At 37.5% G+C, this 14,430-nt stretch overlaps 1 protein-coding gene across 1 annotated transcript; it reads left to right on the top strand.

Annotated features, from left to right (window-relative positions):
• Window positions 1–546: 546 nt before the first annotated feature.
• Window positions 547–13,183, top strand: LOC128223324 (mucin-2-like). The gene is made up of 4 exons (XM_052932601.1): window positions 547–559; window positions 2,499–3,825; window positions 9,930–10,555; window positions 13,155–13,183. The coding sequence occupies exons 1-4, from the start codon at window positions 547–549 to the stop codon at window positions 13,181–13,183; spliced, it is 1,995 nt and encodes a 664-aa protein (XP_052788561.1).
• Window positions 13,184–14,430: the final 1,247 nt, after the last annotated feature.

Genomic DNA, 14,430 nt, shown 5'->3' with positions numbered 1-14,430 from the left:
GCCTTGAATCGCTTTGAATCAATATCCCCTCAGGAAAAACAGTGTTTTTTTCATTATTCATAAACCCCCATTTAATTAGTCCATACCCGTTTTAACGTTGGCTAATGACACATAGTTGAGTAAATAGCTGTATTGAATTGAATTTGATAAATCGTGACACAAATATTAACAAATAGTACTATTCTCTGTTCTCATATATCTTAAATAAATATCAACATTTGCAGAAGGGTTCCAGTTGTCAGTATATTATGTTTAAATCTCCGTCACACGTTAATGCTTTGTAATATAGAAGTGTATTTTACAAACCATGTGCGAGTCCCTTTAAACAGACATGTACATCTACAGTTGAGAGGAAAAGTTTCGCAAATGTCTCCAGTGTCTATAAATGTGGCTTAAATTTATCATGTTTCCAATATCAAAAAGAATGGTTAATGGTCAGAACATGCTTAAATGACCCCTAACCTATGTATGTAAGCGAATGCAAGAGCATCCTTTTGTCTTAAGAAATTAAGGCTTCCATTGAATGACCAATACTTTTTCAGTAGAATGAAACGATGTGGTGAGCGCAATTTCAGGCCTGTTGTCTTCGCTTGTACGGGTAACTAAACTGCGAAATTATAGCCTTCTTCTCTAAAAGAGTACTAATGTATAGCCGGAACACGAATAGCGGTATTCTAAACTCATTGCTTTTTTTACATTTCTTCACCCGGCTACTTCGCTAAGAGCCAGACCATGTTTTTTTTTACCCCAAATAGCCTCTGTAATTCCGCTTTTTATTTTTTTTAAATGATTGATATATATATTCTGGTTTATTGATATTTTGGTCCATTTGGCACTACGACCACACCAACAACACCAACATACACCAGACATTACGACCTCGCCAACCAAACCTAATACACTGGACACTACGACCTCGCCAACCAAACCTAATACATTGGACACTACGACCATGCCAACCAAACCTAATACATTGGACACTACGACCTCGCCAACCAAACCTAAAACATTTGACACTACGACCTCGCCAACCAAACCTAATACATTGGACACTACGACCTCGCCAACCAAACCTAATACATTGGACACTACGACCATGCCAACAAACCTAATACATTGGACACTACGACCTCGCCAACCAAACCTAATATATTGGACACTACGACCTCGCCAACCAAACCTAATACATTGGACACTACGACCATGCCAACCAAACCTAATACATTGGACACTACGACCTCGCCAACCAAACCTAATACATTGAACACTACGACCTCGCGAACCAAACCTAATACATTGGACACTACGACCATGTCAACCAAACCTAATACATTGGACACTACGACCTCGCCAACCAAACCTAAAACATTGGACATTACGACCTCGCCAACCAAACCTAATACATTGGACACTACGACCTTGCCAACCAAACCTAATACATTGGACACTACGACCTCGCCAACCAAACCTAATACATCGGACACTACGACCATGCCAACAAACCTAATACATTGGACACTACGACCTCGCCAACCAAACCTAATACATTGGACACTACGACCTCGCCAACCAAACCTAATACATTGGACACTACGACCATGCCAACCAAACCTAATACATTGGACACTACGACCTCGCCAACCAAACCTAATACATTGAACACTACGACCTCGCGAACCAAACCTAATACATTGGACACTACGACCTCGCCAACCAAACCTAATACATTGGACACTACGACCTCGCCAACCAAACCTAAAACATTGGACACTACGACCTCGCCAACCAAACCTAATACATTGGACACTACGACCTCGCCAACCAAACCTAATACATTGAACACTACGACCATGCCAATCAAACCTAATACATTGGACACTAAGACCTCGCCAACCAAACCTAATACATTGGACACTACGACCTCGCCAACCAAACCTAATACATTGGACAATACGACCATGCCAACCACGCAAAACATTGGACACTACGACCACACCAACCAACCTAATACATTGGACACTACGAACATGCCAAACTCGCAAAACATCAGACAATACGAGCACGCCAACCAAACCAAAACATTGGACACTACGACCACGTCAACCAAACCAAAACATTGGACAATATGACCTCGCCAACCAAACCTGATACATTGGACACTACGATCATGCCAAACTCGCAAAACATCAGACAATACGACCACGCCAACCAAACCAAAACATTGGACACTACGACCACGCCAACCAAACCAAAACATTGGACACTACGACCGTGCCAACCACACAAAACATCAGACATTACGACAACGCCAAACAAACCAAAACATCAGACGTAACGACATCGCCGACAAAATCAATACACCTGGTACTACGACCACGCAAACCAAACCATCAGACATTACGACTACGCCACCAAATTAAAATACATCCAACAATACGACCACGCCAACCACACCTAATTTATAAAACACTAGAACCATGCCAACCACACCAACACAGCGGACTTAACGACCACGCCAATCAAACAAATACACTACGACCACGCTTACCAAACAAATAAATTAGACACTACGACCTCGCCAACCACACCAAATTCACCAGACATTACGACAACGCCGACCACACGAATAAAACCATACATTTATACCACACTGACCACATCAAATACACCAGACACTACGACCTCGACAACCACTCCAAATAAACAAGACACTACGACCGCGCCGACCACTCCAAATAAACCAGACATTACGACCACGCCGACCACTCCAAATAAACAAGACATTACGACCACGCCGACCACTCCAAATAAACCAGACATTACGATCACGCCGACCACTCCAAATAAACAAGACATAACGACCGCGCCGACCACTCCAAATAAACAAGACATAACGACCACGCCGACCACACCAAATAAACAAGACATTACGACCACGCCGACCACACCAAATAAACAAGACATTACGACCACGCCGACCACACCAAATAAACAAGACATTACGACCACGCCGACCACACCAAATAAACAAGACATTACGACCACGCCGACCACTCCAAATAAACAAGAAATTACGACCACGCCGACCACTCCAAATAAACAAGAAATTACGACCACGCCGACCACTCTAAATAAACCAGAGTTTACGACCACGCCGACCACTCTAAATAAACCAGAGTTTACGACCACGCCGACCACTCTAAATAAACCAGAGTTTACGACCACGCCGACCACTCTAAATAAACAAGACATTACGACCACGCCAACCACTCTAAATAAACAAGACATTACGATCACGCCGACCACTCTAAATAAACCAGAGTTTACGACCACGCCGACCACTCTAAATAAACCAGAGTTTACGACCACGCCGACCACTCTAAATAAACCAGAGTTTACGACCACGCCGACCACTCCAAATAAACAAGACATTACGATCACGCCAACCACTCTAAATAAACAAGACATTACGATCACGCCAACCACTCTAAATAAACAAGACATAACGATCACGCCGACCACTCTAAATAAACCAGAGTTTTCGACCACGCCGACCACTCTAAATAAACCAGAGTTTACGACCACGCCGACCACTCCAAATAAACAAGACATTACGATCACGCCGACCACTCCAAATAAACAAGACATTACGATCACGCCGACCACTCTAAATAAACCAGAGTTTACGGCCACGCCGACCACTCTAAATAAACCAGAGTTTACGACCACGCCGACCACTCTAAATAAACCAGAGTTTACAACCACGCCTACCACTCCAAATAAACAAGACATTACGATCACGCCAACCACTCTAAATAAACCAGAGTTTACGACCACGCCGAACACTCATCAACAAAACCAGACAATACTACCACGCTTACCACACCAAATACACCAGACATTACGACCACGACGACCAAATCATATACACAATACAATACTACCACGCCGACCACACCACGGGGCACCACGCCAACACCAGCACATTACGACCACGCCGAAATGTTCATCGAATATATCCTCTATGTTCCATTATATTCATTCATTTGCCTTATAATTTGGATCTTTTTAGGCCTTATTTTCATATTTGTAGTATAAAAAATGGTTTTAATATTATCTTTATATTCAATTTAATATACAATAGCATTTTTCACTAAGTCTTATTTTAACACCTCGATATGTTAGTGACGATTCGGAACGCGTGAGAAAAATCGTGAAAAAAATCATCTCTTGTATTAAATTAAGTATGCGAAATGCTTGAAGTAGTCATCCTTAATCAATATGAGAACTTGTAATATCATGCCGGACAAATATGTACTTGAATAAAACAAAAATGCCGCCTGAATTGAATATAGTGCTTACGTATGATCGATGTTCGTAAATCGATATAGGTTGCGAACTCCCAGCTTTAGATTAACTGGTGTGTGACTGAAATCATTGAAAATCTCTAATTTACATACACATTGATAGTTGCCATTCGCTAGTGTATACATCACTAGCGGATTTAGACGGGGGCGCACCCGGCGCACGCCCCCCCCCCCCCTCCGTTAAAATTGTTAAAGTTTATTTTTATATCAATATCCGAGGAACAATATGCACATTTTTCATTGGAGACGCCTTCAAGCCCCAATTTACCCATTAAAACCATGCATTGCTCATATTCTTTGGGAAGCGAGCGTGCGTTCTCTGTGTCACTTCCAACGTGCGCCCCCTCTAACACGACATCCTGAACCGCCCCTGTACATAACATGATCTACCTCGATGTAAGTTTTACATTAGAGGTAGCTAGTATAAGCTTATTTCATGGTTGATTCGTGTCGTGTTATTTTAAGTTTCTTTTCATGAACTGTATAGAAATGTTGCTATAAAATATTTACTTATTTAAGCGAAATTAGTTATGATCGATAGCATTTGTTTTATGTTTTATTCATTATTTATAGTAGTTTAGTATAGAATGCAAGTAGCACCTTCGTGTACATGTATAATCTTTAGTTGATTAAGCAATCACAGTTAATGTAAATGTACTATAAATAATTTAGTAGAAAAAAAATGGTATTTCGGGAGCCGTATATAAGGAACCAATTAAGCATCCGTTTCAAGAGCGCTTGAAAACATCGTTAAAGTACTGCCGGAGCGGAGATACACGGATAGCTACTGCTACGGTATAACTATTGAACACGGAGCATAGCGCTTCTTTTGACCACCGCACAGCTAATATTTCCGTCGTCGGGGTTCAAAGTCGTTTTGGACACTGACGGGAGACAGCCGGTATAAGCCGTAGAGGTTCTGAGACGGTCTCGGTTTGCAGATACGTTGAATGGGGGGGGGGGGGGGGGTAGCACTGCGGGCTCGTGAAACCATTAGCTGTAAATATTGGCTTCAAACGCAATAAATTGTGTTGACTGCTGAAACTAATGTCACACACACCTTACGGTCGACCCGATATAAACACCAGACCATAGGGCTAGGCAGCTTTACAGCATAGGCCCAACAACGGAAATTTCATTTGAAACCACGCATTTAAACTAACGTTCAACGAGCCTTCTTCAACATGTATGACGTATATCTTTGCGTGATCGGCGGTACAAGCCCGACGGGACAGGACATTAGAAAAGCGTCCTCTCATATTAGATAATTATTATCTCTATTGTTGATGATTTTGTTTCCCTTATCACAATGTCAATTGTTTGACGCTTTTTTGTCTAATTTAAATTATGCTTGTGAAATTTGGGGAAATTCTAAATCAAAAGAAATAGAGAGAATACACCTAAACTTTGCAAGAGATTGTTGAGGGTTAGGCAATGTATCTATGGTCGACTAGAAAGATATTCTCTTTATATACATAGGTATATAAGAATGATACAAGTTTGGTTTAAAGTAGTTAAAACTGATAATATAATTCTTAAAACTGTATATGAGGACGCTTTGTCGGATTGTTATAGCGGTAAAAAGCTGGGTGAAAAATGTTAAATGACAATGGTTTCTCTTATATCTTTGATATTGTAGCCAATATTGATTGCAAAATAATTTGGTATGAATTTAAAGGTAGACTTCATTAGAATATGTTTACAAATCTTAGTAAATGTCGTCGTTATCAAAATAGTCAAAATCAAGGCTGATTATACTTCTTATGGTCCCGACGATTTAATTTGCTAGGTAAAGTTGGTTACCCACCTACCGGTTAAATCGGAGCCCCTTTTAATTGTACTGGGTTAGTTATAATATGAAACACTATTGGGCCTATGCAGAAATACCTAAAAAGTGAATTCTTCTTTTTTGATAATGTTCACATGAACGCAGGTTTCGAGTAAAGGATTTATTTCAAGATGTGTAAAATCACTAAAATGGTATCTGCTATTCTTAAACAAATTAATTGAAAACATTTCTATTCTTATTTATTTAAGACATTTGCATTTATTTGTTAAAAGTTGTGACTCTCCCAGTGTACGGACCCATTTTATAATTCGTAAACAATAGCACTGCTTGAATCCAATTACACCTATGTAATATTCATTCTTACATTTGTTTAACAGGACTATCTGCATGTTTTTTAAAGCTGCACTCTCACAGATTGAACGTTTTGACAAGTGTTTTATTTTTTGTCTTCGAACGAGCCAATCCATGCGAAAATGCACCTCGTGAAATCCAAATCTGCAGAAGCCACTCGAGTCGAATACACCCCCCCCCCCCCCACCCGGATCAAAACGCAGTACTAATTACCTTATTGTATTGCATATTTTGAGAACTAGATTTGACGTCATTCACATTCATAACGACAGTACATTATTTAAATGACGTGCAAAATTAACGTGTCAAAACGTCAACTAGCTTATAACGTTGTTTCCTTAAACAGAACCTTTATGGAACATGAATTTAGAAAAAAATATTATGATTCATTTTTGTATTTTTTTTATTCAATAAAGGCGGGACAAAATCCGTGTCGGTTGTTATGGTAACATGAGTTAACTAAAGGCCAATAATCTTCGAGAAATGATGCACCAAGGACAAACATTTAGAAGAAGTTTGAAAGAAATTGACATACTTAAAAATATTATTTTTATTAATGATTATTTCATTTGTACGAATTATGTCCGAATGCCAAAAACTCTCGTAATGTGGGTCATTTACTAATCATGTCAACACTATATGATTGATTCCAAAATTTCGCAAACCGGTACATATTTGAACAGCAGTCTTATAAATGCTGCATATTCATTTATTTCAATGTCAAATATTTGACCAAACTAAGAGCTGCTAAATACTTTACACCATTTTGACCGCAAACAAAAGAGAATGACCACTGACTGACCAAAACAAACTTGAACGGGCATGACAAATCCTTCGGGTGAAATACAATAGGCTTCACCAATTCAACAAACGATTATGTCAACAGCGTATTGATTGTAATCGGAATTTCTGGATTTATGCCATTGTCATGCTTGAATTGTATTAGGCCACCAAAAATAATTCGTTGTTTCCACTAATTCACGAGTCAATTTTAACCACGCCCCCCCCCCCCAGGTCCGGGGAATAGAGTGGACTTTGACTTTCGGTCCAGTCAACCCCGGCTAATCCCTGCCAAATGCCCCCGCATCCTAGGGACCCTAGGTAAGGCCCATTCCCTGCTATATTTATAGCGAAGACAAAACCACCGCATTCACCCGGCACTGCGGGACCACCTGAATGGTAAGAACACGGCCCATTTCCCCGGCTATCCCCGGTATACCCCCGGACCTGGGGAGAGGGGGGCGTGGTTACAATTGACTGGCGCATAACATCCCCCCAAAATAGGATAGTATAACTTTTTTTCTCTATTTTGACTAACATCTCCTTAGTTGTGTATATAAAGTTATACAAATTTCAATACTCTTTTTGTCATGTTTTGAAATATGAGTTATATGGAATAAACTCGGAAACTTTAAACTGGCATAACCTTTTCTTTCTCTGTTTTTTTTAGAATCGGGATCCTGAACCAAATCGACCTATATCAGGGTGTATCACTATTGTAGAAAATTTTAAATATAAAATGGTGAATTTTTAAAATGTTCACTTAAATAAATGCACACTTCCAAGGAAATTATGAAAAAAATCCACACTGCAGCAAAAAAGTATAGGGTCGGGACTCGGCAGGAAAAATAGGGTCGGTTGGGTGAGTAGAAAAAAACAACAACATCTTCTTTACTCCAAATCCATATCTGTTGCGTTCAGACGTATAATTTCGTACACGTTAACCATCACAAACGCTGTCGTTCCCTTACTTTCCTTTCTTCATATATCCTATGGATTGAAAACAACATTCGGAACTCCTCGGCCAATTTCCATCGAAAACAACCTCGGATGTATATGGACGGTTTACAATGTTAGAAGTTTTGACATTTTGACTACACTGCAAGTAGATCGCGTAGAAATTTCGATTTTGCAGTGGAACTTTACTCTTTTACTCTGCATTTACGATTAGTTTAAAGTCAGGCTCAACATACACGTTAAAACTACAACTAATTGATACCATTATTAAAAAAAGAACTACTTCTACTGATATACCGGCATACATCCGGGGTGGTTTTTATGGAAAATGACCGAGGGGTTCTCAATGAAAGAAACAGAAGACGCCCTTAATTGATTCAGCCAATGATGTTTGCCTTGAACAGGGTTTGAAATCTTCCGTCCAGATTTTATTTTTCATGTAGAGCATATAAACATCACCAGCGCCATCATCATCGTCGTTGTCATCTCAATCATTCGCTCGCTCAAACGAAACCCCGTCACTCCAGCCCGCCCAAAAGCCATGCCGCCCTGCCGCGCGCCCATAAGCCCGCCAAAATGCCCGTCGGCCCGCTCATCATCATCATCATCATCATCATCATCACCACCACCACCATCAACATCATCATCATCGTCGTCATCATCGTCATCATCATCATGATATTCATCACAACCACCACCACCATCATCATCGTCATCATCACCATCATGATCATCATGATCACCATGATCACCACCACCACCACCATCATCATCATCATCATCATCATCATCATCATCATCATCATCACCACCACCACCACCAACACCACCACCATCATCATCATCATCATCATCATAATGGTTTTGGTGTGTCAGAAACATTTAGGTAAAGTTTTGCATTGATTGAATCATTGTATTTTAATACAAACAAATTATTTATAATTCCAATTTCGAATGTGTTTGAACCTGAAAGTACTGACCACTACTGTATAGTAATGCCTGATTAAAACGACCAATAAGGTAAACGCCTTAGGCTATCGATTATAACCGTCACCATGCTACTGTACAAACTTTAACTTCACACACTGATGAACAATTCCGTGACCTGTTTCAAAATCATTGAGTAAAACCGCTTTCAATTATTTACGGCAGCATATATAACGAAATGTATGTGGGATTATTAAAACTGTTTTGAAATAACTTGATAAACACGTTATGATTGAATGAGATTTCGGCGTACAGAACAGGAGCGCATATCTGACAAGCATGTTTAAGCAGGGTATCCGGCTGTTTTCAGATAGTAAATTTCGATTCCTTAGTGCGGACACTAGCAGCGGCTGGAAAATGATTGCGATGGACAAATTAAAACATTTACTGCTCATTTGTATGATAATTTTGTATATCAAATTTAGTTTTATGTTGACGGATTACATGTATAATGAAAACGATCCATCGCTACCGGAATTTATTGCCAGATATGGGATTTTGTGGACATTTTCAATGTACCTCCTGAATGTGAACTATTACATTACGATCCCGTATTCGGTGCTGAACATTGTCGGATTAGTTATGTTCAATCCATTTACTCGAATGAAAAAGAACATTATTTCGGAAGATTCGCCGTTCGTTTGTTTTCGGGTGGTGACCAGAGGACTTTACCCAAACCTTGTGAAATCTGTGACCAGCAAAAACATGGAACTGTGTATCAAGGCCGGCTTAAAGAACTTCATTTTTGAAATCGTCACTGATAAACGTTTGAACGTAGAAAAGTCAACACATCTCCGTGAAATCGTAGTCCCTAGTGACTACAAAACAGCGAAAGGGTCTCTTTTTAAGGCAAGGGCGCTGAATTATTGTCTTATGCCCACTGTCAACACGCTTTCACCGGAAGACTGGATTGTCCATCTTGACGAAGAAACTCAAATAACGGAAGAAGTAGTTCACGGGATCGTTGAATTCATCAGCAAGCCAAATTCCAAAATCGGCCAAGGCGTGATTGTTTACGGAGGACTCGAAGTTGAGAACTGGATAACAACACTTTTGGATGGAATTCGTACCAGTAAGGACTATGGCATTCTGCGATTGTCTTTCCAGTTCTTCAGAAGACCACTTCACGGGCTCAAAGGCTCCTTTGTTGTTGTAAAGTCGTCTGTTGAGGAGGAAATTACGTTCGACTTTGGTCCACGTGAGTGTATAGCCGAGGATCTCCGATTCGCGCTGACGGCCTGGGATTTGGGATATAAGTTTGACTTTGTAGAGGGCATCATGCTGGAAAAGAGTCCGTTCACCATGTCAGACTACGCCAAGCAACGTAAACGATGGCTCGTTGGAACATTCCAGATTTTATGGAGCAATTCCCTACCTCTTTATGTAAAGCTTTGTCTTTTCCCCTCCCATCTTAGTACACTGTTTCTATGGGCGAACGTTTTCATCACCGTGTTGTCCCTCATAACACCACAGCCACCGTTTCTGAAATGTTTGGTGCTGATCAAATTTTTACTCCTCGCGAACATTCTTTGTATGATCCTTTTTGGAAACTACATGTCAATGAGGACCCGTAGAACGCCAACGGTTGTTAAGATGGCGACCTGCTTTGTTGCTCAAATACTGTTGCCTGTGTTAGGTGTTACAGAGTCATATTCATCTTTTATTGGATTTTTGCATCGAAATCACATCGTTTTTGACCTAGTCGAAAAGGAAACGCCTCAGATGGCACCAAAACATCTCATTTGAGAAAATATAAACTACAATGTAGTTGGCAAAAGATTTGACATTCAAACCTAAGAAGTGTAAAGCGTTCAAACTGATAGTCTCAAGAAATGTTCATTTGCTTGATAGCTAGCATACAACTAAAATGCAAATTTTTAGATGTACCTTATCTGTATAATCTAATGAAATGCACTTTTTATTATTTTGTGAATGTTTTTTGTTTTGTTTTTACCATTTAAGACGATGAGTTAAAAATAATAATGCATGAAATAGAATATAAAATACAACATATTTTGGCATAAACCTATATCGTGTCTATCACTCAGTGTAAAAAATTGTAAGTAACTTCAAGTTCAAACATGTTATGATAACTTATACTAAGTTACTCTAGTTGGCACGATTTTGCGCGAGAGTGTGGTCTTGTATTGTGGGGGAAACTGGAGGACTCGGAGAAAACTAACTTGTTTGGGTTAGTGACCACTAACCAAATTAGGGAACTTTTGAAAGGGAGTGATTACCGACAGGCTGGATTTTGGTAGACCTGGTGGGCCCGTCTGACAGGAAATATACTAAACTTAACACTAAACAATTGTTAATTTATTTCGCTGCCGTATACAGTTAGAAGCACTAATGAAATTGATATTATCTCAAAATCACTAAATTCAATATCAATACGATAAAGCTGAACACAATAGCTATTACTTTGCCGGAGGTGCGCCATTAGCGCAAAATTAATCCTTCTAAATATTCGGACATTGAAACGTGTCGCCATGTTAAGTAAATAGATATATCAGCGAATAGTGTTTAAGCAAATAAGATTATTCAAATATTTCTACCTTATATTAAGAATTTCAGGGAAGAATCGAATTTTCGATAATTAAATTTAAAAATGTTATTTTTGTTTCGCTAATTTTATATATTACTGACACGCTTTGTTAGCACGGTGTACGATATTTCATTTTGAAACGTATATGTACTCGCTATCGCTCAATATTAAATTGATATTATTCAATTGTTAAGTTTAATATAAAACTGTGTTTGTAGCACTAATTACTTTAATACAGAACAGATCAGAACGGTTAATTAACTAAAGCTTACATAGCTCATCGTTATAAACACAAAACAAAAATAAATTTAGCATGCATTAAAGAAAATACATAATTATCCGCATCAAAATTAAATACTTTAAGCTTGGCGCAATACATACAACAAAATCACGAAATACTCACGGACCGATAAGCAATATATAAGTATATTGTAAACTTTATGTTCTGTTATATATATATCAACTGTTATTGTGTGCATGGACAGGTCAAACATACATGCAAATATCTATTTGTTAAAATTTCAAAATCAATTTTGGTCGGTTTATCTTATATATATATATATATAATTTATTCATGTTGTTGTGTATGTATGTAACCTGATCTAGAAATAAAACGAGTTTTGAATTAAGTTGAGTTGAGTTGACTTAAACTACCAACACGCATTAGCCAAAATATGTAAAATAAACATTTTGACGTGAGCGTGGAGACGAGTTAAGATATCTTGCTAATGTCAAAAACTTGATCTCTAATAAATTAATCATAATCGCATTATTCTGTTGATTTTAAGCTTCTTAAAATTCATCCTAATCAAACATTTTTATTAGAACAGTTATGAGATATTAAGTGATGTTTGTTTAATTTCGTTTTCTCTTGTTTGTAAAGGTCTTATATTCGCTAAGGTTAATGGAAGATTGTGATTTTATTTATCTACCATGTCCAGTAGTTATGGGCTTAGCAAATATGCGTGTCACATCTAAAACATTCAATGAAGAAAACATTAAAATGTATTTTTATAAAATTTTGACAAAATATGGTTTAAAAGTCAGTTGGGCAGATTTTTAAAAATAAGTTTTTAGAGGCATTTTATTTCAAATAGCAATACAAGTGTTATGACCAGCATAAGAAAATACAGTTCTGTTATAGACATTCGTGCGAAATGTACTTCAGTAAAACCAATACATTTTTCGTTCGACGGAATTGGGCCAAAACAATCTAAGTGTCAACCGACGTAGAAAGTTATAAAAAAATAATAAAAGAGTTTTTGTTTTAATTTTAGTAAGAAAACAAGACTGGACCTGATGATATATGATAAATATTAAAAATGAAAGTTTTCAATAACCATGACTGTATACCCATTTAAAGTGAACATTTCAGGAAACACCGCCGTGAAGTACTCCGACTGAGAAAATTGTAATGCTACGAATAGTTATATGTATTTTGTTTGTCTGTGCACAACATTTCACAACATTTATTGTATTATTCTACATTGTTACACAGTACCATAATTATGATAGGCTACGTGGCCATTAAAGGTATCTCTTTATTAATATATTTTTGATAAGATTTATTCTTTCAATTATAACAATTATAACACGAGTACCCATTTTACATTATATTCTCATTTCACCTTATAGATTTCACCAATTCGAGATTTTTAAATAAAACATTTGCATAATTCGTAGTAAAGTAGTGACATATTTTATTAGGTGCGGTTTTCATAAAACATATTGAGTCATTTCTTAACTTATGTTGCTTTCCTAAAATGTGTAAGGTCGAATAAAAACAAACGTAGAACTTGTATATTTTGAAGTAAAGGCAATGGAACTATTCAAAATGTATTCAGGGTGTTTAAGTTGTAATATCTCATGTCCTGTAAATTAGAAAAATGACTTCAGTTTTCCATGAATACTCAGGGCCATTATTATTATTATTATTATTATTGTTAGTGGTGTTTTTCACGAATATCCTGTTTATCTGCATCAATTTGATCAATATATATTCTGAAATAAAGTCAATGAAAGTGTTAAAAGTGTATTCAGAATGATAAAGTTGTAATACCACATGTCCTGTAAATTAGAAAAAATTACTTAAGATTTTTATGAATACTCAGGGCCATTATTATGATTATTATTATTATTATAAGTGGTGTTTTTTTCCACGAATATCATGTTTATCTGCATCAATTTGTCTGTATCTTTTTTGTTTGTTTTATACTCGCAAACACAAACTGTACTGACGGGAACACTTCGATGTTCTGAATGATGTACAAGTTTCAGTAATGAAAAGATGATAAGTGGATGGTCAAGATGAAATGAACACATTTTTTAGGTGAATTTCTTCTTAATCAAGACTTAATGACAAATTTGTGTATTGTTTGTGTTTAGCTTATTACTTCTTTTAAAACATTGTTGTTATAAATATTTCATTGTATTTTTTTGTGATGTGTTTTGCATGCATATCTTTTCCTGTAATGCTTGAATTGTTTATTTTTGACATGTTTAAACGACAACTTATAAACAAATATGTGTATTGTTGTTGTAATTTGTTCAAACATTGATGTTAGAATTATTGTTTCTTTATGATATGTTTCGGCTTAACAAACTTTGTGACAACTTTATGACATATGTAGAAGTGTTGTTTTTACACGTAT

The sequence above is a fragment of the Mya arenaria genome, chromosome 17, assembly GCF_026914265.1.
Source record: "Mya arenaria isolate MELC-2E11 chromosome 17, ASM2691426v1".
NCBI classification, from domain to species: domain Eukaryota; kingdom Metazoa; phylum Mollusca; class Bivalvia; order Myida; family Myidae; genus Mya; species Mya arenaria.
The sequence above is the reverse complement of the archived record's forward strand: the minus strand, read 5'-3'. Positions and strand labels throughout refer to the sequence as shown.